Source organism: Vombatus ursinus, unplaced genomic scaffold (assembly GCF_900497805.2).
Source record: "Vombatus ursinus unplaced genomic scaffold, bare-nosed wombat genome assembly UNPS02014825.1, whole genome shotgun sequence".
Taxonomy (NCBI): Eukaryota; Metazoa; Chordata; class Mammalia; order Diprotodontia; family Vombatidae; genus Vombatus; species Vombatus ursinus.
The window spans coordinates 393,568-420,629 of NW_020954603.1; the positions used below are offsets into that span (position 1 = coordinate 393,568).

Genomic DNA, 27,062 nt, shown 5'->3' on the forward strand with positions numbered 1-27,062 from the left:
AAGAGGGAAGAATGAAAGGAAAACAGCATTTTCAGACCTTAAATTATCCTACAAAGTGGTAGTCATTAAAACTATTTGATACTGGTTAAAAAACCCCAGAAATGTAGAATAGGCAACTAGGTGGCACAGTGGACAAATCAATGGATCTAGAATCAGGAAGAAGTGAGTTCAAATCCACCCTCTGACATTTACTAGCAGTATGACCCTGGGCAAGTCATACTGCTAGAAGCATCTAGGTGGCTCAGTTGATAGAGAGCTGGGCCTGAAACAGGAAGAACTGAGTTAACTGGCTTCAGACACTTACTAGCTATGTGACCCTGGGCATATCTCTAATTGCCATAATCCACTGGAGAAGGAAATGGTAAACAATTAAAATATCTTTGCCAAGAAAACCTCATGGTATACTATGGTCTTCCTCTCTGCTCCTTTCTATACCACCTTTTTTTTTTTTTTAATAAAAAGTTATCTTTACCAAGGCCAATCCCACTCCACATGCCTTTGATCTCATCATCTTTTGTCTTTTCTAGCAGATGGCATCCGTAACCAACCCTCCTTCTCTCTCATCTTCAGTATCTCCTAGTCTCTTCCCTATTGTCTACAAAGATATTCCAGCCTTCCCTATTCTTAAAAAATCCTCACTAGATCTTCCACTAGATCATCCCCACAAGCTCATTCTGTATCTCTCCTCTTTCTCAGCCAAATTCCTTAAAACTGTATTTCCTCCTTCTAACTGGTTCCTCAACCCTTTGCAGTCTGAAAATCCTCCCCTCCAAATTACTGTTTTTATCCTTCATTTTTGAAGGATAAAAGTCAGGATGACTAACAATGGCTCAGGATGCTGTCTTCCACGTCTGACTAAGCTCTAAGAGCCCCACAGTGCAGTGCCTGCTTCAGCCACCTTCCTGGCCAATGGATCAAGTTGTTCTCATCTGCCCATTCCACCAGGGGAAATCTTCACACACTCGGGATAGATATCTCCCAACTCATCGATGGGGTTTGAAGGCTGTTGTTTACTGGTTTAGCCTGTCTGCTGAGATCATTTTACCCAAATGCGGTTGCTGTACATGCTATGGCTTCCTGGAGCTGCAGGTGAGAATTGGACAGGTAGACACCAAAGGTGGATGAGCAGCCCTGAAAAGGGCTGAGCAAGCCCTCACACTAGATGTGCTAGTCCTCCTTGAACACCTCCCCTCCCCAAATTACTGGGAATTACTAAACTGTTGAATCTGAAGGTCTTTTCTTAATTCTAATCTTTCTCAATCTACCAGATGTATTTAATACTGTTGATCATTCCCTGTTCTCTGGGTTTTTGTGATACTACCACTACTCTGCCTCTTACCTCTCTGACTGTTTCTTTTGCCGGCTCATTATCCAGATTGTTCCCCCTAACTGTCCTAGGCTCTCATCTCTCTTCCCTGTACATTCTTTCTGTGAGTTCATCAGTTCCCATGAGTTTTGACTATTATCTCTATGTGGACGATTCCCAGATTTATACATTGTCAGTCTCTCTTCTGAAATTCATTTTGTATCACCAACTGCCTATTAGACATTTCAAAATGAATTCATTACTTCCCCCTCTCCATCTAACACTTCCCTTTTCCAAACTTGCCTATGTCCATCAAGGGCACCAATCCTTCTAGTCACCCAAGTTTGTAAACTTTGTATCACCCCAGAATTTTCACTTTCCCCCACACCACATGTTGAACCATTTGCCAATCCCTGTCTCCCTTCACAACATTTCTTACATTCTGACCCCTTCTCTCCACTCACATAGCTACCACTTTGGGCCCTCATCAGCTCACATCTAGACAATGACGATGACGATGATAATGACTAGCATTTATATAACAGCTGAAGGTTTGGCAAATGCTTTTCAAGTATCTCATTCTACCTTTGCAACCACCTTGGGAGGTAGGTGCTATTATTATCTCCATTTTGCAGATGAGAAAACCAAAGCACAGAGAAATTCGGTGCCCTGTCCAGGGTCACCACAACTAATAAGTGTCTGAGGCTGGTTTTGAACCTAGGTGTCCCTGACGACAGACCTGGCCCTCTATCTACTACAGTACCCAGATGCCTAACTTATGTAATAGCTGCCTAATTTTCCTGCTTCAGGTCTCCCTCACTCCATTCCACCCTACAATGCTGCCAAAGTTATTTTCCTTGACCACAGCTTTGACTACGTTATTCCCCCACTCAATCAATTCCAGTGGCTCCCTACTGACTCCAGGATCAAACAAAACTTCTCTGCTGAGCTCTTACAGTCCTTCACAGCCTGGAACCTTTACAGATTCCCTAGACACTGCCCTTTTTCTCATCATCTAGAATGCAGTCTTCTGGTCTTTTCTCTGACACGACACTATGTCTGGCTCCGGTTTCCATGTCTCTGACCCAGTTGTCCTCCATGTCTAGAATGCATTTTGTCCATAACTCTTCTTTGGAGCCCCACTTTCTCTTTAAAATGACTCAAGCACCACTTTCTGTAAAAAGTTTTTTTTAATGCTCCTAACTTTTGTGATCTCCTTCCCTAACTACCTTTTATTTAACCAATGTTGCGTATATTTGTATTTATTCACTTTTTTTGCATGATATGTTTATAATGTATTTGCCTCTCCCATTAGAATGCAATCCCCTGCAAGCAAAAACTGTTTTACTCTTTGTAATTGTATCCCCAGTGTACAACACAGTGCCCCACATTAAGCCAATATTTAACAAATACAAGTTTAGTGATTGAATACCCAGACTATTTTGGCTTTTCTGGCTGCCCCATCACCCTGCTGGCTCAAATTGAGCTTGTAGTCCACTAAGACCACCAGGTCTTTTTCAGACAAAATGCTATCTACTTCTCCCATCTTGTATTGGTGAAGTTATTTTTTGCACCCATTCACAATACTAGCATGAAATAGCTTATAAAATGTAAACAGAGTGGAAAAAACAGTAAATCTGATTAGTGTTGTATTTATAATTTAGCTAAGAGGAGGGAGTATTAAAGTTTGGCTTCAGAGACTAAGGAACAAGAATTATACCTTAGCTGACTGTGGTGTGGAGAAATTAAGCCAAGCAGGGACGAAGTCATGCTGCGCCATTTAGGTCCAGTGTCTCTCTTCAGCAAGGTGAGGAGGCATCAAACCTCATGGCCAGGATCTGACAGAGACAAACAAGGCAAACATCCCTTAGGCCTGCCAGGTTCTGGCAACATGGAAGGAAGCTAAAAATTTCTCAAGGATTCCTTGTGAACACTACAAGAATAAGCAGAGGGGCAGTTAGGCAGTGCAGTGGATAGAGCACTGGCCCTGGAGTCAGGAGGACCTGAGTTCAAATCCAGCCTCAGACACTTGATACTTAACACTTACTAGCTGTGTGACCCTGGGCAAGTCACTTAACCCCATTGCCTAGCGCTTCCCCTCCCCCTCCCCCACAAAAAAAGGTTGGAAAAAAAAGGCAAAAGGATCTACATGTACAAAAATATTTGGGGCAGCTAGATGGCAGTGGATAGAGCACCGGCCCTGAAGTCAGGAGGACCTGAGCTCAAATTTGACCTCAGATCCTTGACCCTTACTAGCCGTGTGACCCTGGGCAAGTCACTTAACTTTCACTGACACCCCCACCTCCCCAAAAAAAGGAGGAAAAAAAAAAGGAAAACAGTGCTTTGCACTGTTAAAAGAATAAGCAGAGTAAGAAACCATCCTGGGAATGCAGGAAAAGCTTCATCACTTAGGAGGCTCTGCTTCCTGCTGCCATCAATGTCCTTCAGTATCTTCCAGTATCCTTCCCTAGAGAGGCCCGTAGAATCTACAACCTGTTTTTCCAACCCTGCCTGCAGATACATGAACGCTGCCTCCCAAATTGGACACCCATTTGCACATACACATCCATAGGCTTTTTTTTTTTTTTTAGAGTCAGTGACATGGAGAATATTTACCCCAGAGTGTAACCTCTGCGGTCCTGGTCCTCCAACTCCGTATGCTTGGCCCAGCTGGGTCTTCCACGTTATCTTTCTGTCAAGAGGGGCTGGGGTGGCCTGGGCAGCAGCACGCCTATTCGAGGCACCAAAAGCCACGCCCTGTGCTGACCAGCCCTCTGCCCCCTCAGTTGCTCATTTTAAACTACTCTGTTTCTCACACTTACCCAAATAAAGGGGGGAGGGGGAGGGGGAGAACAGAAAAAGGTGTCTGGTTACATTTAAAAAAAGGGAGGGGGGGACCACACACCTCTGTTCAGCTCATTCACCTGCCTTCAGGGTGGGCACTATGTTGTCGCTGAAGCAGATAGTACATGAGGATCTAGTGAGTTGCTACCAACGCTATTCATAGCAAGGCCATGGCTAGCAAGACAAGTGTGGTCATGTGTTAGCAAAGGGCAGATAACAGAGGAAAAATATAATTTTATTAAAGTAATAGAAAATTGTGAACTTGGAGAGTCAACTCAATTGAGAAACATCTACATGAGAGGGCATTTAAAATATTAATTTCATTATCCCCAATCATACAGCTGCTAAACGTGTGTGTGTGTGTGTGTGTGTGTGTGTGTGTGTGTGTCTACTGTAATCTTAAGATCTTGGACTGCCTTGGGGTAGAAACAGTCCAGCAGAAACTTGCTCTGCTTTGTGAAGATTCTGGACAACACACTTGTGTTCAATGCTAGACTGGGAGTGGAATGCTTCCAGAGGTGTTGTCTACTTCCTTAATTCTGACCATGTATAAAGTGAAAACAAAATTAAAATGCAGAAATATGGGGGAGAAAAAGTTTCCCAAATGATGTTTTCTTCTCTTCAATTAGAGATCCTTGTCACTCCTCCTGCCCAACGCTGGGAGCACGATCAGGAGAAAGGCTGAGAATGCTTCTATTACAACAAGGTAGAATCTGCTTCTTGTATCCAGTGCATTTCCATCATCAACCAATCTTTGAAAAAGCCACAGGACTCAACTGGTCTAGAAACAAAGATTGAGAGAGAAAACAAAACATATTCATGAGGACTTACACAAAAGAATTACAACTCACTTAAACTAAAGCATCATAAGTGATAGGAGTATACACAAATGACTCAAACAAGGGGCCAAGAGCCAAGACTCAGTTTTGTTTCTGGTTTAGACATTTGCTGTTATTACCTTTATCAAGAAGTATGAACTATAAAACTCTATGTAAGGTTAGTCATATCAACCACTTATTTATTAAGCACTCACCACATGCAGAGTATTGTACTAGGTTCTGAGGTAGACAAAATGAGAAATGAAATTAGCTCTCTGTGGTCTATACCCCAGAATTCAACAAAGATAAGAGGCATAAATGTCCTCAATTTTTCAAGGATCTGTGATTTTGTCAATGGGTACCACACCCCCCACCATTCCAAACACTCCATCCACCCCTTTGATGATGGCCTACAGAGCTGCTGTGACCAAATTATATCTTATAGCCAAATCGGTAGCAATCCTTCTGAAATTAGTTGGGTGGGGTTACAGATGGACAAATGGGTACAGAACAACCTGGTACTCAAAGCCTTTCCAACCTGGCAGGGTTGGCAGAGCTACTAAGAACTGAGGGTCACCTCCATAACACAACGAAGAATGGAGAGGACCTGAATGGAAGAAAACACATGCCAAAGTCTCTAAAATACAAAATAAGACACAAGTGCATATGAATTGAATTGGATTGGATGGCTCCTCCCAGAAGGTTGTCCAAGTCACCCATATCTCATTCTTTTCCTCACATAGGGTATGTCTGTCTCCCTGCCCCCTTTTAGATTCCTTTTATGTGCTGTCTTTCCTTATTAGGATGTAAGCTCCTTGAAGCCAGAAGCTGTTTATCCTTCTACTTGTATTCCCAGCACTCAGCACAGGACCTTACATAGTAAGCCTTTTAAAAATGCTGACTGAGGTACACTAAGGTACTGCTGGTGGAACTATGAAGTGGTCCAAAAATTCTGGAGAACAATTTGGAATGATGCCCAAAGGGCTATAAAATTGTGCATACCCTTTGACTCAGGTCTGTACCGTAAAGAGATCAAAGAAAAGAGGACCCCATATGTACAAAAATATTTATAGCAGTTCTCTTTGTGGGAACAAAGAAATGGAAATTAAGGAGATACCCACCCACTGGAGAATGGCTGAACAAGCTGTTGTCCCTAATTGTGACAGAGTACTACTGTGCTATAAGAAACGACGAGAGGGATTATTTCAGGAAAACCTGGGAAGACTTGCATAAACTGATGAAAACCGAAGTGAGCAGAACTAGGAGAATGCTGTACACAGTAACAACAATAAGATAATCAATCAACTATGAAAGACTTAGTCATTCTGATCAATACAATGATCCATGACAGTTTCAAAAAATCATGATGAAAAATACTATCCAACTCCAGAGAGAGAACTGATGAACTCTGAGTGCAGAGTGAAGCATATTTTTTCTTCTTCTTCCTTTTTTTTTGGGTGAGGCGTTTGGGGTTAAGTGACGTGCCCAGGGTCACACAGCTAGTATGTGTCAAATGTTTGGTCTTGAGGCCGGATTTGAACTCAGGTACTCCTGACTTCAGGGCCTGTGCTCTAGCCACTGCGCCACCTAGCTGCCCCTATATATTTTTTCTTCTTACTGTATCTTCACTGCCCTCCCCTGCAACACAGCTAATGTGGAAATATGTTTTGTTTGACTTCATATGTATAATGGGTATGGTATTTCCTACCTACCTATAATGGGTGAGGGACAGGGTGGAGAGAGGGAATTTGGAATTGAATATTTACCACTACTACTGCCAGCTAGCATTTATATAACCTTTTAGTGTTATCCACGTTCTTCATGGGTCATCTCGTTTTACTGCCATTACCAGTGGGGTGGTAGTTGGGGAGGCTATTATCATTCCCACTTCACAGATGAGGAATTTGGAGGGGAGGCAGAGTCACTTGTCCAGGGTCACACATCTAGTGATTAAGGTGGAATGTGAACTCAGGTGTTCGTGACTCCCAAGTCCAGGGCTCTCTCCACTGGGGCACCAAGCTATCTGAGAGATAAAGTGATGGTAGGAAAGGAGACAACATTTCTGGGTGGGTAGTTGAAGAGTATCAATAACGAGTTAGACTCTGAAGAAAAATGGGCACCATTCCATTGGGTTTGAGAGGAAGGGGTGTGGAGCAGTTTCCTAGTGCAAGGGACAAGAATAGTCGAAAAAGAGCAGCTGTTTAGCACATACCTGTGGAGCACGAAGTGAATAGTTCTGTCTGCCTTTGGTAAAGCATATGAAGAAGGGATATAGTATGAGAAAAGGTAGAGCCCTGGAGCTCCTCCCAGGAGCTCCCTTAAAGGACGGAGCCCAGGCCAGCCATATTTCCTTCCTCTTCTCCACTTTTCAGTTCCCTTCTTTGTGATACCTTCCCCCATTAGAACTCAAGCTACGTGACTCCTCCAGGGCAAGGACCATCTCTCTAATCTATCTATATCACCAGTGCTTAAAATAAATGATTCTTGACTGACTAAATGATAGCAATTATAACTGATTTATATATGTAATGTTTTAAGATTTACAATATGCTTTATATATATCATGAATCATTGACCCAGAGGACCATCTCAAATTAGATACCACAGGTATTATCGTCCCTTCCCACTTAACTTTTTTTTAAAAATTACTGCTGGAACTTGGATATCATCTGATCCAACTCTCCTTTCTACCCTTTCCTTTACAGCACTCCCTTCCATGCAGACAACTCTTAGGACCACCAAAACTTCTATTTTAGCACTGAACAAATAGACCAAGACAGGTGAAGTGTATTTGTCTTATCTATGACCACACATCTAGGAAGTGTCAGAGGCAAATTTTGAACCTAGGCCTTTGAGGATGAAGCCAGCACTCTCTCCACTCTAGTGTGGAGAGAATATGCTGTAAGTTGTATTTCCATATTGATTTCTGGCTGGCAAAGAGTTTTCCTCTCGATAATCCTTGTTGTGTAAATATTATCACTCCCATTTATATCTGAGCAAACTGAGGTCAAGAAAAGTCAAGCAACTTACCCGAGACTACACAACTCCTAAGCATGGGATCTCAGGTCAGGTCTCTCAGATCCCAGCGCAGCACTCTGTTCACTACACTGGTGGTTTCCCAATCATTTGTACCATGGACTCTTGGAGGGTAGGAGAACTATTTTAATGTGTCTGGCAATACCTAAATGTAGCAAGTATTATCTTTTTTTACTGTGTTCGCTTGAAAAAAATTGCATAATATTAACAGTAGGGGTTTTATGCTAATATCTATTTTTTTTTTGGGTACTTAACAGGATATTGTAGGTAACAGTTATTTAAAGCTTATCTTTGCATCAAAGTACCTGGCTGACTTTATTCTCAATACCTACAATTGTTTGATATGAAGAACTTAGGTGGGACAGCTAGGTGGCGCACCGGCCCTGAAATCAGGAGAACCTGAGTTCAAATCCAGCCTCAGACAAAACACTTGTCACTAACTAACTAGCTGTGCGACCCTGGGCAAGTCACTTAACCCCAACTGCCTTAAAAAAAAAAAAAAAGAACTTAGGCTTCTCTTCTGTATTGAAATCTAAACTGAAGCAAGCTTGACATGGAACCAGATCAAACTCCAACCTCTACAAGGTGCAAAACAGCACCAGCCACCTCATTAAATGACTTGTCATAATAAATGAGCAAACACACCTTCTGAGGCCTGATTGGCTCACATACATATATATTCAAATGAGAAAATATCTGTAAAGTGCTTAGCACAGCTCCTGGTACAAAGCAGGGACTTAATAAAGGCTTGCTCCTTTCTCCCTCTTTCCTTTATTTTAAAGTGTCACTGAATTCACAGCAGCTTTCTGTTATGGACTCTCTAATAGATATTAATAGCATAATTGCTAACACATGTAGACTGGAAATTAAAAAACCCCTCAACACAAAATGTGTTTAGAATCATTATATTCTACTAATGGCTTGTGAGAATGGAAGACACTATAAGAGGAAAGTGAGGAGATTTAATTTGGGGAAAATGAATTACAAAAACCTGTGTCACCTTTGAATTAATAAGTTTCTCTGAATATTTTAATTTCTTTATTAGCTACCAAATATTTGTAGTATCTCAAAGGATGCCTTGCCTGGCATCTTCAGAGAATTTATATTCTTCTTTTAGGGAAGAGTCTGCAAAAACCAAACCAACAAAAAACCCCCAAAAAACCAAACCAAACAAAAAAAAAAAAACCCAACCAATAAAACAAACAAACAAACAAAAAACCACCAGGCTGAATTCTATTTAATTTGGTGGGGTGAGGCTACAGTATGGCCACTACTACTTAAGAGAAAAAACAAGTCACGCATTGGGCATTACGTGCAAAAACTAAAAGTTTTAAATTGGCTTGAAACAAGGATCAAGATCACAAAGAATTCTCATGTTCTGGTAAAGTTTTTAACATGCTTTCCTCACAACATCAGGCAAGTCAACATGTCCTAGGAGGTCAAGAGGAAAGGCTCCAGGCAGCAGCACAGAGGATGCTGGAGAACATTCTGGTCCTTTGTCTCCCTGTTATGCTTACTGGGCATTCCTTCCTCACTAAGCCATATTCTGGGAACCCCCCCCAAAAGAAGCTGACCTGACCTTCAGACAGTCATGGGTTTCCCAGTGTTGTCCTCCACTCCAGGGCCAGCCTCTTGCCTCGAGTGGTGCACGGTAGGGGACTGTTCTGGAAATCCTTTGTTAGGTCTGCAGTTGGAGGCTGGACAACAGTTTCCTAAATACCAATAACGGCTCACTCCTGTATTTCTCCATCATTATTCAACTGGAACTTTCTCCTCATTGTTCTCTTAATGCCAAATCTCATGGTCTTTTCTCATCCTTCTTGGTTTCTCTGAAAACTCTGACACTACAGACCATTCTCTTCTCTCTGGGTTTTTCTGACATTGCCTTCTCCTGGTTCTTTCCTGCCTGTCTGACTGCTCCTTAGTTTCTTCTGCTGGATGAACCACTTCATTTATGCCATGCCTACTAATCATGGGTGTTTCTCAAGGCTACCCTAGATGCTGTTCTTCTGCTTCTATACCATCACACTTGATCTCATCAGTTGCTAGGGATTCAGTTTTTACCTCTATGTAGATGATTCCTAGATCCACCTATCCCACCGTATTATCTCTCCTGAACTCCAGTTTCACATTACCAATTTCTTCCTGGACAACTTGAACCAGATATCCCATAAGTTCAAACTCAACATGTTCAAAACTGAACTAATTATCTTTTCCACAAAAACCTTCCTTCTTCTCAAATTTCCTATTAATGTCCATCCTCCCGGTCACCTAGGCTTCCAACTTTGGGGCCACCCTCAACTGCTACTCACTTTCACTCTCCCACATATGGGAGTATGTTGTCAAGTCTCATTTTTACCTTTACATTTCTTGTTACATCCCCTTCTCTTCCCTAATACTGCCACAAACTTGGTGTAGGCCCCTGTCATCTCACAACTGTACTCTCTCAATAAGTCTTTGAGCTGGTCTTCCTATCTCAAGTCTCTCGTTACAATAATCCATCCTCCACTCAGCTGCCAAAGTGATTTTTCCTAAAGATCAAATCATGTCACTCCCCCTATTGGTAAACTCCAGTGGCTTCATATTGCCTCTGAGAGCAAACCAAAAATGTGCCATTGGGCATTTGCAACCTGGTCCCTTTTCCCATGGTTCCAGTCTTACCATAACTCCCCCTACACACGCCTTGCACACTCTTAGATCCAGTGACACTGGCTCTTCCTTGGAGAACATTTCATCTCAAGTCCATGCCTTTTCCCTGGTTCTTCCCCAGGATGGCAGTGCTTCCCCTTCTTACCTATACCCTATGGTTTCCTTTAAGATTCAGCTCAAAGCAGACCTTCTCCAAGAAACTTTTCCAGGTGCTCACATTGCTACTGCTTTCCTTCTGAAAGAATGTCTCATTTACTTTATAGATCCTATAGGTAAATAGTTATTTTCAGTTGTCTCCACTAACTTGTGAATGCCTTGAGGACAGAGAGGATGCCTAGTAAGTGCTTAACCAATACCTGGCTGACTGTTACCTCTATGACATTTTCCTCATAACAATCTTTCAAGGAACTGGTCCAGAGACTCAGCCTCCTGAGAAGAGAGCTGACAGAAAGACTACGTCTATGACATGGCTGGACAGCTATTCTTCAATGAGAAGCTTCAGCTCTAAGAATGAATAAAAAAGTAATTAAGTACCTACTCTCTGCCAGGCACCGTGCCAACCACAGGAAATACAAATACAAGCAAGCCAGACAATATTTGGCCACAGGATCTTACAATCTAATAGGGGAAGACAACACATAAAAGGAAGTTCAAAGGGGGTGGAGTTTCATGCCCTGCATGGTTTGAAAATATCCTGGATGTGAGTTGGTAGCCTAATGCTGGGCATGGCAAGGTGAAAATTTTCCTATTAGAATCTAGTGATTAAGGGTGAATCCTGGGAGGGTAATGAGGAGGATGGCCAGAGTGCAAATGCATGGTTTGGAAATCCCTGGGATTTTTCTAGAGCCAATAGGATTCTGTTGGCTTTCTCCCAAATCACTGTTAATCTACCAATGCTGATGAATCTGTAAAGCTGTTCAGGAATATAATCAGAAAGTATTCAAATCCTACTGCCAGCTTTGAAGTGGCAGAAGGTTGTAGAAGACAAAAAGGAGATGGAAGTTGAGAATGTGATTTGAATTTGTGAAGGCCAGAGATCAAAACTGGAGAGGAGAAACATGAGGAAAAAAACTGAGAAAACTGAGGAAAAGTCAAAACAATCTCCATCCAGGTCCAGATTCTACTTCCAGCCTCTGTGAGAGGCGGGGGGGGGGGGGGGGGGGGGGGGGGGGGGGGGGGGGGAAGGAACGGCAGCATCACAGGCAAAAAGGAAAACAAAACCATAAACCAAATAATAGCAGAAAGAAATAGCAAAGGTAATTTGAGGGGTTTGGACTTGTGAAAAAGACTGAATGTGGAGGCAAAAGAAGTTTGAAAATAAAAGGGAGTCCACCTGAAGTAAAAGGATTAATGAGTTAGACCAGAAGAAGACTCAAGATAGAAGGGATATGGACAACAGAAATTATATCCACACCTACTGTAACAGTTTTATCCATAAGTATAATCAATCTAAATTAACTGCCTCAAAACACTAAAGGAGCCCAGCAAAAACTTAACTTGTCAAACATAGAGAGATGAGGGCAGCTAGGTGGCGCAGTGGATAGAGCACGGGCCCTGGAGTCAGGAGGTTCTGAGTTCAAAATTGACTTCAGATACATAATACTTACTAGCTGTGTGACTCCAGGCAAGTCACTTAACCCTAATTGCTTCACCAAAAAAAAAAAACCAAAACCAAAACCAAAACCTGAAATAAAGAGTTACAGTATAAACTCATCTAGAAATTCTTACAAAGAAGGATGATGGGCAATTAAAAGCAGTATCAGCTTTATAAGGCACAGAGAAAAACTGAGGGTAAAATCAAATGAAAGAAAATTTGGCGAGATATCCATTCAACCATTACCAAAGTCATCCCAAAGGCATTCAAAGACAAAAATGGAAGGACTACAAACAGGAGAAAAAATGAGAGAGATTTGCAAAAAAACTTTTCTCCATGAACACCAGTGGAATCATCCCTGTACCCTAAAATCACAGTCCCAGTCCCAGATGTGCTCACAGGAGGCAGAAAAAGAGAGGCACTAAAGAGAACAAAGGCAGTAAAAGCAGCCTAAAAGGACCAAGTATCTGTGCTATGAGTGACACAATTGTGGGGGCATTGATGGATAAATATACACGCACAGTATCTAAAGAAGGGGAAGTTATCAAAGTGGAAAAATACAATATATATCAAATAATACCCAAAAAAGGGCAACTGAAAAAATATCAATAACTAATGAATTACACATGCTTACTCTCCTATCAACACAAAATCTTCTGAATAAGAGTCTTTTATACAGGAATTAAGGGAATCCTAGATGTAGGTATTAGGAGGGAACAGGTAGGCTTTCCTAAGTGACAGTCAGCAATGGAGCACATCTTTAACATTATCACAATTAACTGAAAGACAGGAGAAAAAAAAAAAATATATATATATATAATCTTACTATGCTTACTATTTGTTGCTTGTGAAAATGCATTTGATTCGGTGGAACAAAACACTACCTTACAGGCTCTTTTACAATAAACTGTCATCTTCCATCCACATAGCAAAATTATTCAAGATTCTTTACAAGGCATAACACAATAAATCTTGTTCAAAGACCCTCTGATAAGAAACATCAGGCTAGGCATAAAGTAAAATGTATGCCTGCTAAATGTATTTGCTGCTACTATGACGGAGGAGATCCAGAGCAGAGAGCTGTGGACAGTGAGGTCACTAACATGCTCCTGTTATGCTGATTGGCTAGGCAGTGGGGTTAAGTGAATTGCCATGGGCCACACAGCTAGTAAGCAAGAGACTCCTTAAAGAGATTTATAATCACACAAAATGGTTTCACCCAAAGAGAGCTTGTTCATCAGTATGCAAATTTAGGAGAGACATTTTCCTGAGGCAGTACTAAGGCAAGCATTTTCTTGGCTGATAACACAGAAGTCTGTTATGTTCCTGGAGCTATCCAAGACAAAACAGAGAGCCACCCAATAAATGTCAAAACAGATAACTAATACCCTCGTCTGGTGAGTCACATGGGCATACCCAATATTGCCAAAAGGAACCTTAAAAGTTTATGGAACCTTGGGTAAAAATCTGATGACCACAAGGATTTAAGTGTTTTCCTCAATGCTTTATCCCCATGAAGATCTTGCCCTGATAAACCCCAGTTTTGGATTACTCCCACCTTTGCTGCCTTTGCTTCTACATATGTGCTGCTGAGGTAGAAACAATCATGAAACTGTTCAGACTGGATCCACTACAAATTTATGTTCCATCACCTTGGCTTGGCCCTCATTGCAGCAAGGTAATTCTTTTAAATCTCCCTCATCGATTCATTAGCCCACTTACCACAGTGGATTTTCCAAACTTTTCATCACTCCTTCTATCCCTCTCACCTGAGAACTTAATGTGCAGCATGAGACTTAAATTCTGAGATACAGCAAACGTGACGATTTGTTTTGCTTTGCTGTGTGTGTTTTGTTACAAAGGTTCTGTTTTTGTTTTTGTAAATGGAGGGAGTTAGGAAGAAGGGGGTAAGGGAAGACCAATAGGATTGCACATTTCCCTGAAAAAATTCAGGCCATTTTCAAACAGTTCCCTTTCCTCCCATATTCCTCACATCACTAACATGCCTTCCCTTGTTTCACCTGGTTTCAATTATCATCTTTATGCTGATGGCTACATCTATCTATCCAGCCCTAACCTATTTCTTGGCCTTCCAGTCTCAAATCAATTTCTTTAACTGAATGTCCTACAGACATCTTAAATGCAACATGTCCAAAACTGAACATAAATTTCCCTGTTACTCAAGGATACCATCAGCCTTCTAGTCACCTAGGCTGGCAACTCAGGTATCATCCTCAACTCATCACCCTCTCTCATAACCCTATATCCAAACAGTTGTCAAGTTTTGTTGATTCTACCTTTGTACCATTTTTCACATCTACCCCCTTCTCTCCCTTGACACTGTTGCAGCCCTGGTCAGGGCCCTCATCACCTTACATCCAGACTATTGTAAAAGCTGGCCGATTGGCTTCCCTACCTGAGTGTTTCCCCATTCAACCCATCCTCTACTCAGCTGTCAAAATGATCTTCCTAAAATACAGCTGAACCATGTCACCTTTCATTCCACAGAATCCAGTGGCTCCCTATTACCTACAGGAACAAATATAAAATGTTCTGGCTTTTAAAGCTTTTCATAACCTTGTCCCTTCTGACTTATACCATTCTTATATTTTACTCTTCTCCATGTACTGTGCAAACCACTAACACTGACCTTGTTGTTGTGTGCCTATGACATCCCATATCCGGACTGAGCATTTTCACAAGATGTCCTCCATGCCTAGAACTCTGTTTCTTCTTGATTCTAAGAAGCCTTTCCCAGTTCTTTGTAATCTTAGTGCCTTTCTTCTAAAACTACCCCTAATTTATCCCATATATTTTATGTACATAGTTGTTTGCTCCCCTATTATATTCTGAGCTCCTCTAGAGCAGACTGTTTTTTGCCTTTCTTTATATTGCCGGTGCTTAGTACACTGTCTGCCACATAACAGCAGCTTAATAAATGATAGCTGACTGCTATCCACTGAGGGCAGGGGATATAGGATAGACAAATTGTATGGTGAAGCTAACAGCTAACTCAGAAGGTAATGTCTGAATATGGGATTTTTATTTCTGGACAACAGCTTAAAATATAGTGAAGACACCTGGCCAAGGATGGAGCAAACCTCAAAATCTATTTTCCTGGTGTTTTGCAAATTGAAGCAAATGGATTTTTTTAATACTTTACCAGGTAGATCAGAAAAAAAGAGGATTGTATATGAAACCTCAACTATTTTCTACTGCTTGCTTTTCCTTTTAAGTATATAATAAACTCAAAATGTAACTTTCAAAGTTGATCTGCTTTGTGGCTTTTTTTTCCTTTTCTTCTGTTATTTTGTTTTTTTAAATACTGCAATGAGCCTTTCTTTTCATAGTTTCTTCTATTCTTTTCGACAGTCCTCTTGGTCCTCCCTTACCTCCTCCTTCCTAACTCCCTCCATTTACAAAAACAAAAACAGAACCTCTGTAACAAACACAGCAAAGCAAAACAAATTCTCACGTTGGTTATGTTGAAAAATTCAAGTCTCATGCTGCACATTAAGTCCATCACCTCTCAGGTGACTAAATTGCTTTCTCAACATGTCCTCTGGAATTGTGGTTGGTCACTGTACTGAACATAGTTCTCAAGTCTTTTAAAGTTACTTGTCTTTACAGTGTTATTACTATTACATATGCTGTTCTCTTGGTTCTGGTCACTTCAATCAGCATCATTTTTTACAAGTTTTCAGAGAATTGTCTGAATCTGCTGAAAAATGGCTCTTTTAAAATAAAAAGGATTGGGGAAGGAAAACTGTCATGTTATACTAAGTTAGATACCATAGAAGGTACCTATGATGAAGGAAGACTAGAAATTGTGATAACCAGAAGTTCACAGGAGACAAAATCCAAGAAAAGAACCAGTGGTAAAACTTACAGTTTAATATATCTATATACAAATACTCAATGTTTAAGTAAAAAGCAAGAAGAGCAAAGGGATCACAAAGGCGCACCTGAAACTTTGTGGGATAAAACCCATGACTATACTATGCATGGCTTTGGATGGATACCTTATTCAAAAGAAAAAAAAATTGGTAAAAAGGGAGAGAGAAGAGAAGGTGGGCTGATACTGTATACTAAGGTGTACTAATGCAAGGGAGGGGTAGAGGAAAAAGCATGCTGGAGAGCATTAAGATGAAAATCAAGGGAAGGAGAAACAGAAATTGCTTTGTCACCCTTGGGGAACAACACACACACATAAGTAATCCATCAACAAGAATGCTGTAGATAGAAATTCTTTTTTATTATGAATTTAATAAAAAAATATAAACAGTGCAATATTCCAAGAATAACGGAAAAGGAAGATTGTACGTGAAGCTGTGAACTTCTCTTATTTACACTGTCTTCTCCTCCGTCCCCCATATAGCTTGGGGATTTTTGTGTAATTCAAATTTAGTATGGCAGTTACAACACTGCTCTAATTTTGTGTTCCCTCCTGAACTTTATTCTGATCTTTTCTATTTGTTTGTTTTTTCAAATAACTTACTGACACTCTTTTCTTCCTTTTCTTTTTTTTTTAAGTATTACTCAGTACCCTCCTATTCTTACCCCTCAAAAAAGTCCTTTCTTGTAGCAAATATAGTCATGCAAAACAAGTGATGAAAATGTATGTCTCCTTCTGCCTGGAGTCTAGCACCTTTCCGCCAAGAAATAGGAAGAATGATTCATCCTCCTCCTTTTCTTATTAATGGCCATGTGACCCACATTGTAGCTGCTACATGGCAGTGAGACATGGAGTAGAGTAGCTTCCAAAGAATTAAAAATCATTATCATACAAAGGGCAATAGAGAGGCACATGGCAGTAGGGGTTGGGGTTGAGCAGGCCACATCACATAACCAGTAAGTTGTCATGAAGAGGAACAAGAGCAAAAGATGTCATCAAGCTGGTCGTGTGACCAGGCACATGACAAGTAGATAGTGTACTCCACTGGTATCCCAGAAGTAAAGAAGGAAGGCCTTGAGGCTGTTGGGACTGACCCTCTATGAACTTATGAGAGAACAACTGCACAGGTTGGGCAGGCACAGACAGGGTGCACTCCAGGTAAGTATGTATTATACTTAGAACCTTGCAAGAAGAAGGTGGGCTGGGTTTTATGAAGGTCTGGACAAAGGAACACTGTCACTTGTCTCCACTTCTGGGCATTTATTTCCTGGACATCTCTAAGGCTCTGAGTGACAGAACACCAGGATCTTAAAGGAATTAGGATGATAAAATCCTCACATTGGCAATAGAGAAAGGGATGCATAGTAGGCTCAGCATGCTGCAACCTGCTCAAAACTGATAATGCCTTTTGTGCTCCCTGTCTTTTGTGCTATTGAGGACCTGTAAAACCAGAAAAGGAGATAGGCTTGTCATACATCAAGGTATGGGACCTAGTGAAAGCTCCTCCCATCAACCTTTTTCAAAGCAGAGTTTAAATTTCACCTCTTTCAAGAGGCCTTTCCTCATCCCCCCAGTCAGGGCTTACTCTGTCTCCCACACGGAAATTATTTTGTATATATTGTTGTTCGGTCATTTTTAGTTGTGTCCGACTCTCTGTGACCCCATGTGGGGTTTTCTTGGCCAAGATACTGGAGTGGTTTGCTATTTCCTTCTCCGGCTCATTTTACAGATGAGGCAACTGAGGCAAACAGGGTTAAGTGACTTGCCCAGGGTCCCACAGCTAGTTAAAAGTCTCTGAGGCTGGAACTGAACTCAGGAAGATGAGTTTTCCTGACTCATGGCCCAGCACTCTGAGCACTATGGCACCACCTAGTCGCCTTCTACTTTGTCTATAATTTATTCATTCATGTACATGCTATTTTCCCTATTAGAATGTCAGCAGTTTGAAAACAGAAATTTAGTTGTTTTTTTCCTTGTTAATTGTATCCTCAATGTCTTCCACATAATTGTTTCTTAAGATGCTGGTTTCATTTACTACTCATTCGACCTTAATTTACCAATGTCCAAAACTATGCCTATAGCCCAAACCTCTTTCTCCTAAATTCCTCTCCTTTGAATGCTCAATTGGCAACTCAAACTAAACATATTTAGAATGCAACTCATTCGTTTTCCACCAACTCCTCCCTTCTTCAAAAGTTCCATATTTCTACTGGAGGACCACCACCCACCAGCTTGTAGTCTTCATTTCTCCCATTCCCTCCCTCTACTCACATAGTTTCTACCCTATTTCAGGAGCCTATAACCTTTAACCTTGGTCTCCTAAAGAGGCTCCTTTTTTTAAGTCTTTGCCTCTCCAAGGCATCTTCCACAAGGCTACCTAAATGAATGCAGATCTACTGCATGTTATTCTACACACACACAAAAAATATTAAGTGGCTCCCTCCTACCTACCTCTTAGACAAAAAGACTCAGTGTGGCATTTAGCCTTCTCTACTATGGCACCTACCATATCACACATGAAATTTAATGAATTACAAGACAAATACATAATATGATAGTAGTAGGAGATTTTCTTGTCCCTCTCTGTTTTAGGCATTCTAATGGAAAGATAAACCAAAGGGAAAATACAGAATTAGACAAAATGCTGGACAAACTACAGCTAATAGATTTATGGCATCTTGTAAATAGGTCTGCTAAAGAATATAAACACCACGTAGAACTAAAAAAAAAAAAAAAAGCCTGACAGATACTGCAAATAAATGTAAAAAGGCAGAAATAGTAAATATATCCTTCACAGACCATGAAACAATAACAGTAGTGATCAGTTTAAGGGACATAAACAAAAGACAGACTCACTGCTACATGACAATGAGACATAGAGTAGCCTCCAAAGAATTAAAAAAATTATTATCATACAAAGGGCAATAGAGAGGCACATGGGGGTAGGGGTGATGGTTGAGTAGGACTCTTAACAATGAAATCCTGGGGCAGCTAGGTGGCGCGGTGGATAGAGCACCAGCCCTGGAGTCAGGACTACCTGAGTTCAAATCGGGCCTCAGACACTTGACACTTACTAGCTGTGTGACCCTGGGCAAGTCACTTAACCCCATTGCCTAGCCAAAAAACAAAAAGAAAAGAAAAGAAACAATGAAATCCCAAATAATGGGTAAGCCAAAGAAAAAAAATCATAGAAAACAATAATTACATGAAAGAAAATGATAATGGTACATACATACTAAAATTTGTGGGATGTAGACAAAGCATTCTTCAGAGAAAAAACATAGCAATAAAACATATATTAACAAAACGTAAAAGGAGAGTATTAATGAACTGAATATGCATTTAAAATATTACAAATCAGAAAGTAAACAAGACTAAAAAAGCCTTCCTATGCAGCTATATGCAAACAAAACAAGAAACACTAAAGAGACAGAGGAACACCTTCAAAAATACAAAATAATCAAAAGGCCAAATGGACATCTTAAATAATCCAATCTCATCACCATTTTTTTTTGTTTTTGTTTTTTGTTTTTTTTTTGGCTAGGCAATGGGATTAAGTGACTTGCCCAGGGTCACACAGCTAGTAAGTGTTATGTGTCTGAGGCCAGATTTGAACTCAGGTCTTCCTGAATCCAGGGCCAGTGCTCTATCCAGTGAGCCACCTAGCTGCCCCTTAATCCAATCTCAGAAAAAGAAACAAAACTAGCTGTAAAGGAACTACCAAAGGAAAAACTCCTAGTTCTGGTGGATTAATAGGAAAATTCTATCAAAACTTTAAACAACAATAATAATACCTCACAAATCATTCTCAAAAATTGAGAAAGAAAGCACTCTACCAGAGTCCTTTTATGAGATAAATATAGAGAATATAAATCAGGGAAGGATAAAGCACAGAAAAACTACACACCAACATCATTAATTGTTAGAAAAATCTGAAACAAAAATCTACTACAGGACTGAAGGAAAGCCTTTATTACACTTCTCTGAAGAGAAGCAGGCACATCACACTCTAGTGCAACGTGGGTGCTAGTTCAGTGGTTCAATCAGCTTTTAAATAGTAAGATCCATACTCCACCCACCAGGGATAGGATTGGTCTAGTTCATCTGAGTTACACTCTTCCTGAACCGTGTTCCCATGTTCCTCCATATTCTGTTAATTCCTCCCACTTCATGTGTCCCATGTTCAAAAAATGATGGCTATCTCCGTCCTCGGGTGTGTCAGCTAATATACAAATCATAAATAAATAAATAAAGACGCCCCCCCCCCAATCAGCAACATTTCTATAAAATGAAAAAACCAAAGAGGCAATAATGGAAAAGCAAATTCTAGTCCAAATATAACTACAAAATGCATATAAAGTATTTGGGAATACAAAATACCTGCTCGTGGCTGGGCAAGGCCACAGAATAAAATAACAATACTAACAAAGTTAATTCAGTTTTAATGTTATAAAAATAAAATTATCAAAGGTATACTTTATAGAACTTGATAAAATAAAATGTATTTGGAAAAATAAAACATCTAAAAATATCAAGGGAAATAACGAAAAAGAGGTTAGGATGAAAGAGGACTAGTATTTCCAGACTTCAAGTTATATCATAGAAAAAAACAGTCATCGGGGCAGCTAGGTGGCACAATGGATAGAGCACCAGCCTTGGATTCAGGAGGACCCGAGTTCAAATCCGGCCTCAGACACATAACACTTACTAGCTGTGTGACCTTGGGCAAGTCACTTAACCCCAATTGCCTTAACAACTAGAAACAAAAACGAAAGCAACAAAACAAAACAAAAAAAAAAACCCACCAAAAAAGCAGTCATCAAAACCATTTGGTATTGGTTAAAAAACAGAGAGGTAAATCCAAAGAACTAAAACAGACCAAACAAGAGAGAATCAGGAACAATGGAACTCAATAACCCAGGGCTCAATAAATTGGAAAATGGGGTAGCTAAGTGGTACAATGGATAGAGCATCTGGCCCTGGAGTCAGGAAGACCTGAGTTCAAATCCAGACTCCGACACTTACTAGCTGTGTGATGCTGGGCAAGTCGCTTAACCCCAACTGCCTATCTTCACAAAATAAAATAAAAATAAGTAAATTGGAAAACATAAATTATTTAGCAAAGAACTTCCTATTTGATTAAAAACTGCTGGAAATACTAGAAAGCAGTCTGGTAGAAACCAGCCTTGGACCAACACCTTATGCCATACCACATAATAAGTTAAAAATGAAAACATGACCTTAATATTAAAGATCATTATGATATAAAAAATTATCATATATATAACTTTTATAACTATGGATAGAAAATGAAACAAGGGATATAGGCAATTACAAAAAATAAAATTAGTAATTTTGATTACATGAAAATGAAAGACTTCTGCACAAACAAAATTAATGCATCTAGGTTAAGAAGAAAAGAAACTCAATTGAAAAAAAAATCTTCAGGAATAGATCAATACCTCATACCCTATACCTAGACAAGCACCAAAGGGATACATTACTTAGACATAGAGGTGACAACAAATGAGACGATAAAAGAAATTACTTTCCAGATCTATGGATGGGGGAGAGTTCATGACCAACCAAGCAAAAGAATCAAATAAGGTAAAACGAACAATTCTGATTATAGGAAATTAAAGCTTTTGTACAGTCTCATGTAATTAAAATTAGAAGGGAAATGGGCAAATGAGGGATAATCCTTTGTAGCAGGTTTCTCTGATAAAGCTTTCATTTTCAAGATATATAAGGCATTGGTTCAAATGTATAACCAAAATCAAATGTTCAAAGGACCAAATAAGAAGTTTTTATAGAAAGAAATTCAAATTATTCACATTCATATGAAAAAATGCTCTAAGTCAGTCCTTCTACCTGACTAGCAAAAATGACAAAAGACAAAAAATGGAGAAGTTGGGGGAAAACAATTACATAGTGCCCTGTTGGTGGAGCTGTGAAGTAGTCCAGTAACTTTGGAAAGAAATTTAGAACTATGCTCCCCAAATTACCAAAATGTGCATAATACCTTTTGACCTAGTAATAATCAAATAAAGAAGAAAAGGATCCTTATGTACAAAAACATTTAAAGCAGCTCTTTTCATTGTAACTAAAAAATGGGAGATGGGAGGGGAGACTCCTCTTACTGGGGAATGGCTAAACAAATTGCAGTACATGAATATAATGCAATTCTAAGTGTTCAACCCATCATTACATATTGAAGGTGGGCCCCTCCTTTTCTCCCTTTCTTTTTAATTTTCTGGGGGAGGTGGTGGGAATGAGAGGGACAGATTAATAAAGAAAATGAGGAACCAATTACAAGTTGCAAAATTGCTTGCTGAAATAATGCAATTAATAAATGTTTCAGCAATTCTCACCACATAAATTTTGTTATTAACACAAACAAATCTAAAACAGTTTGTTAGGTTCATAGCCCCATCCCAAAATGTAAAAGAACAACACATATTTAAGGATGTGACACGATGTCAGAATGCTATAAAATGTTCAATTACTATAAAATGTTCAATTAAAAATGACAGATATCTGCAGGAAAAGCTCTTTGACTTTAAAAACTTTAATGTGTCTAATTTATTCAAGTCAAGGCCAGAAACACTAAAGGGACTATGATGTGCCATGCAATGTGCTTAGTTTTGGGGATACCGAGGTAAAAACGATCTCTGCTCTCAAGGAACTCACTAATGGAGGTGAGAAAACATAAATAGCTCTGTACAAACAAGTCATGTAGTGAAGAGACTGGAAATCCAGAGAGAAGGCACTGAGATTAGGGAGGACCTGTACAAAGGGTAGGATTTTAGCTAAGACATGAAGGAAGCCAGGAGGAGATGAGGAGGGTTCAAAATGTAAAGGCTTTAATTATTGGAAACAATAGCTACGGAAATAAGAATTTGTATCAGTTTAATATTTCAGATAAGCACAAAGATGGGCTGAAACGTATACCCTGGTTTGTAGGCTTTGTGTTTTTATATGATGCCACACATGATTTAAACAGTTATCCTTGATGATTCCTCAGGATTTTTAAATATATATGACCGGCTTAGGTGATTATTAAGTACTTGAGGCACGGCCTGGAACAGTTCTGGTTCAACAAAAGGCCTTTCAGCTCAAGCGATAACTTGTCCCTGCAGGGTGCTGGATACATCCTTGGCTTCTTTACAATGAAGCTGCAGGACAGTTAGCTTTGGTGAGAAGACTACTGTCATGGCCTCAATTTTTATAGTATGAGGTGACATCCTCAGCTGACAAGGTGTGGAAGGGGGGAACTTTGGAAGCCTTGAGAAGGTCTTCAAAAGCTGCGGGGGAGAGGGTATAGCCATAGAATATCTGACTTGTTGCAATGAGAGACAGAGAGAGCAAGCATTTATTAGGCATTACAAACAAGTAAGCAAGACAGTCCTTGCCCTCAAGGAGCTCACATTCTAGTACAGAGAGACAACACAAAACGGTTAGTTGGAAGTGGGTAGGGAGGGTGGCACCTCAGGAAAGTGGCATAGAGGCCTAACTGCAGGCAAGGTAAGGTGAAAGCTCAATGAGCAGACAGAGCCCAGGGTGGTTCCAAGGACTGAATTCAAGGTTGGAGTTGGGTAGAAAAATGGTGTGGGGATGGCCAGGAAGTTGAGATTTGATAACATAACTGCTGTAGATTTGTGATTTCCTTCACAAAACTGGTCAAAAGGAACACAGGAGGTAGACAGTAAGAGTAATTCTGGGTAGGATTTTGGCAAGGTGTAACTGGCAATAATACAAATAGGCAAGGGATCCAAAAGTTGAGTTGACTTAGCCTGGCAAAACACTGAGAATTGGAAAATACCACATATGAGGATTAGGGCAATTCAAGGACAACATCTTATGATGGGTGGATAGGGGTGGAAGGGGCTTGTCATTCCTCTTGACAAGATTTTATGATTTAGTAAAGTCAAGTCATAGTATCTACTGCACTTGGTACTCTAGAAGATAGTTACTTTGTGAGTAGCCCTAGTTAAGCACAAGGCATGTTCTTTGTCTTCAAAGCAATGACAATTAATCTATTTGGGCAGAAGTGGCAAACCCATTAAACAGTGTAGAAACAAGACAATATATAACCAAATGTTAAAATGTGTGATAAAAATTCAGAAAAAAGGAAAAGACCAGAACTATGAGAAAAATCACCACTTACACCTTCTTACCTAGCAGTCCCATTAATGGACATATACCCCAAGGAGATCAAAGGCAGAAAGGTGCCTATATATCAAAATATTCAAAACAGAATTTTCTGTGGCAGCTGAACACTGGAACTAAAGTAGGTGCTCACTAGGGAAGTACTGAGCAAAATACAGTGTATAAATAAAATTAAATATTCTTATAAGAAATAAAAATAAGAAATTTAGAGAGACATGAGGAAGTTTGTATGATTTGATACAAAGAATAAAACAGAACCAGAAGAACATAAACAATGACTACTTCAACTGAACTCAGAAAAAATACAATGACCAAACTTGGTCCAAGAGAACTGAAGAAACATGCTTTTCTGTCGGTAGAGGAGTATGGACTTACGGGTGCAGAACGTTGTTTTTTTGTCCAAAAGCGCTTCAATATTGGCATTAACTTTTCTTTATTACTAGGGTTATGAGAGGTATAAAAGAAGTGGGTAGGGCATATATTAGTAAATAATTAGAATTTTTTATTAATTAATTTATTTTCATTTATCAACAATCACTTCCATAAGCTTTTGAGTTTCAAATTTTTCTCCCCCTCCCTCCCCGCCTTCCTCCCCAAGATGGCACAGCATCCAAACTGATATATACTATACATATACATTCCTATTAAATATATTTTCACATTAGTAATGTTGTAAGGACCAATAAGAGGAACCACAAGAAAGAGAAAACAAAAGAAAAAATAGTAAATAGTATGCTTTGATCTGCATTCAGATTCCACAGTTCTTTTTTTGGATGTGGATAGCATTTTCCATCATGAGACCTTTGGAGACGTCTTAGATCCTTGCATTGTTGAGTACAGTTAAGTCTATCAATATTAGTCATCAGCGGATGGGGACATCAGCAGAAGCAATCTGATGGGAACAGAAGTTTTCCTCTTGGGGAGTGAAGGGCAGATCAAAAAGGCCTATGAAAGGCTTGGAGTGCAAGCTGCATTTGATCTGGGTATATAACATTAAGTCTTTACCAACTTGTAAGCAACAGTGTTGTGATTTCCTCTCAAGAAGGGTGGTAATTAAGAGGTAGACAGACTAGTTAGAAGCTACACATAGTGTAATGAAGACATGGTGCAAGGATTACTATTATAAAAATATTTTTTAAGTATCATCAAAAGAAGTAATATTTGTAAAAGTGCTTAGCACCGTGCCTGACACATAGGCAATATATAAATGCTTATTCCCTTCCCAGTGGCAATGAGAAAGGAGTAATACTATCAAAGAATAATCAACAGGAAATAGTGATTAAATATCAGGATGATGTGGCAAAAATAAAAATAAAGATTTGCAGCTTGAGGGAAAGTGGAAGTGGCTTAATGGTTAGATCCAGAGTAGCAATAATTTGATATCAGCTTGGAAGGTCTCTAATAAGAGTGCCCCAGGGACCAGTACTTGTCCTCTGTGATGCTTAACATTTTTATAAATGACTTGGATAGAGACATTATAGAGATATGCTTACCAAATGAACAGATAACACAAAGCTGAGTGGGTGATTGGATGATGACACAGTCAGTATCCAAAAGGATGCTGACAAGCTAGAGCATTGGGCTGAATCTAATAAAATGAAACTTACTAAGAATAAATGTAAAGCCTTGCATCTGGGTACAAAACAACAACAACAACAAACAATTCCACAAATATAGTAAGATGCAGAAGGTATGGACTATAAGCTCAATATGAAACAGCAATGGCAGCCAAAAAAAGCTAATGAGGTCGTGAGTGGCATTTAGAGGCACAGAGAGCTTCCAGGGTTAAGGTGTTAGTCCCTCTCTATGCTGTCCTGGTCTGACCACATCTAGAGTATTGTGTTCAGTTTTGGTCTTCTCATTTTTGGGAGAACACTGATAATCAGAGGTCATACAGAGAAAGATGACCAGGATATTTAGCCTGGAAAAGAGTAGACTAGGGGTGGGTAAGGCCATGATGGCTGTCTTCAGAAGGGCTGCTGTCATATGGATGAGGGATTAGACTTGTTCTGTTTGTCCGCAAAGGGCAAAACTAAGAGCTGGGGACAAAAGTTGCAAAGATGCCAATTAAAATTAGATACTAGGAAAAAATTCTAACAATTAGAGCTGTCTGAAAGTGAACTCAATGGCTGAAGAAGTGGTAGGTATGCAATCCTGGGAGATCTTTGAGCAGATGGCCAACAACCTCTCATCAGGGATGCTGTAGTGGGGATTCTTTCCACGTATGAGTTGGATTAGAATTCAGGGGTGGGGAACTTGTGGCCTCTTGATGGTCCCTGAGGTTCCTTCTAATGTTAAAATTCTGTGACTCCCCCAAACCCCATCCTTAATCAATCAACAAACATACATTAATCATTTACAATGGTTCATGCACTGGGGGACAGAAAGAAAAAAGCTCAACACTTTGATTCCCAGCACCTCACACTCTAATGGAGAAGAAAACATGTAAACACAAGCAGAAGCAGAACACATAAAATGAATATGGGCTGTTTTGTTGTTTGTCAGCTGGGAGGCCTGAGGAGCTTCCTGAGTCCTGAAGGCACCTATGAACCTGAGGAGGCCTGGACATAAGGCAGCCAGCATGGCTGTAATGTAGAGTTTGAGGAGGAGGGTGAAGTATAAGAAGCATGCAAAGGGAGGAAGGGACATGTCAAACAAAAAGGTCAATCGTCACTCCTCAAACTTCCCTATTTCTGTCCCATGAACAACTATCCACTGTCTTTCACTTAACTCCCCATATCTGACTCACAA

At 40.0% G+C, this 27,062-nt stretch overlaps 1 protein-coding gene across 3 annotated transcripts in view; it reads right to left on the bottom strand.

Moving 5' to 3' along the window:
- GPBP1L1 (GC-rich promoter binding protein 1 like 1) overlaps positions 1–27,062 on the bottom strand; it is an 82,512-nt gene that overhangs the window by 45,437 nt on the left and 10,013 nt on the right. For all 3 annotated transcript variants that reach the window (XM_027838013.1, XM_027838015.1, XM_027838014.1), the window contains exons 2-3: positions 3,923–4,931; positions 3,027–3,144 (exon numbers count right to left, since the gene is read on the bottom strand). In XM_027838013.1, coding sequence (XP_027693814.1) covers positions 3,027–3,086 — 60 coding nt within the window. In that variant the 5' untranslated portion in view covers positions 3,087–3,144; positions 3,923–4,931. The remainder of the gene's footprint in view (positions 1–3,026; positions 3,145–3,922; positions 4,932–27,062) is intronic.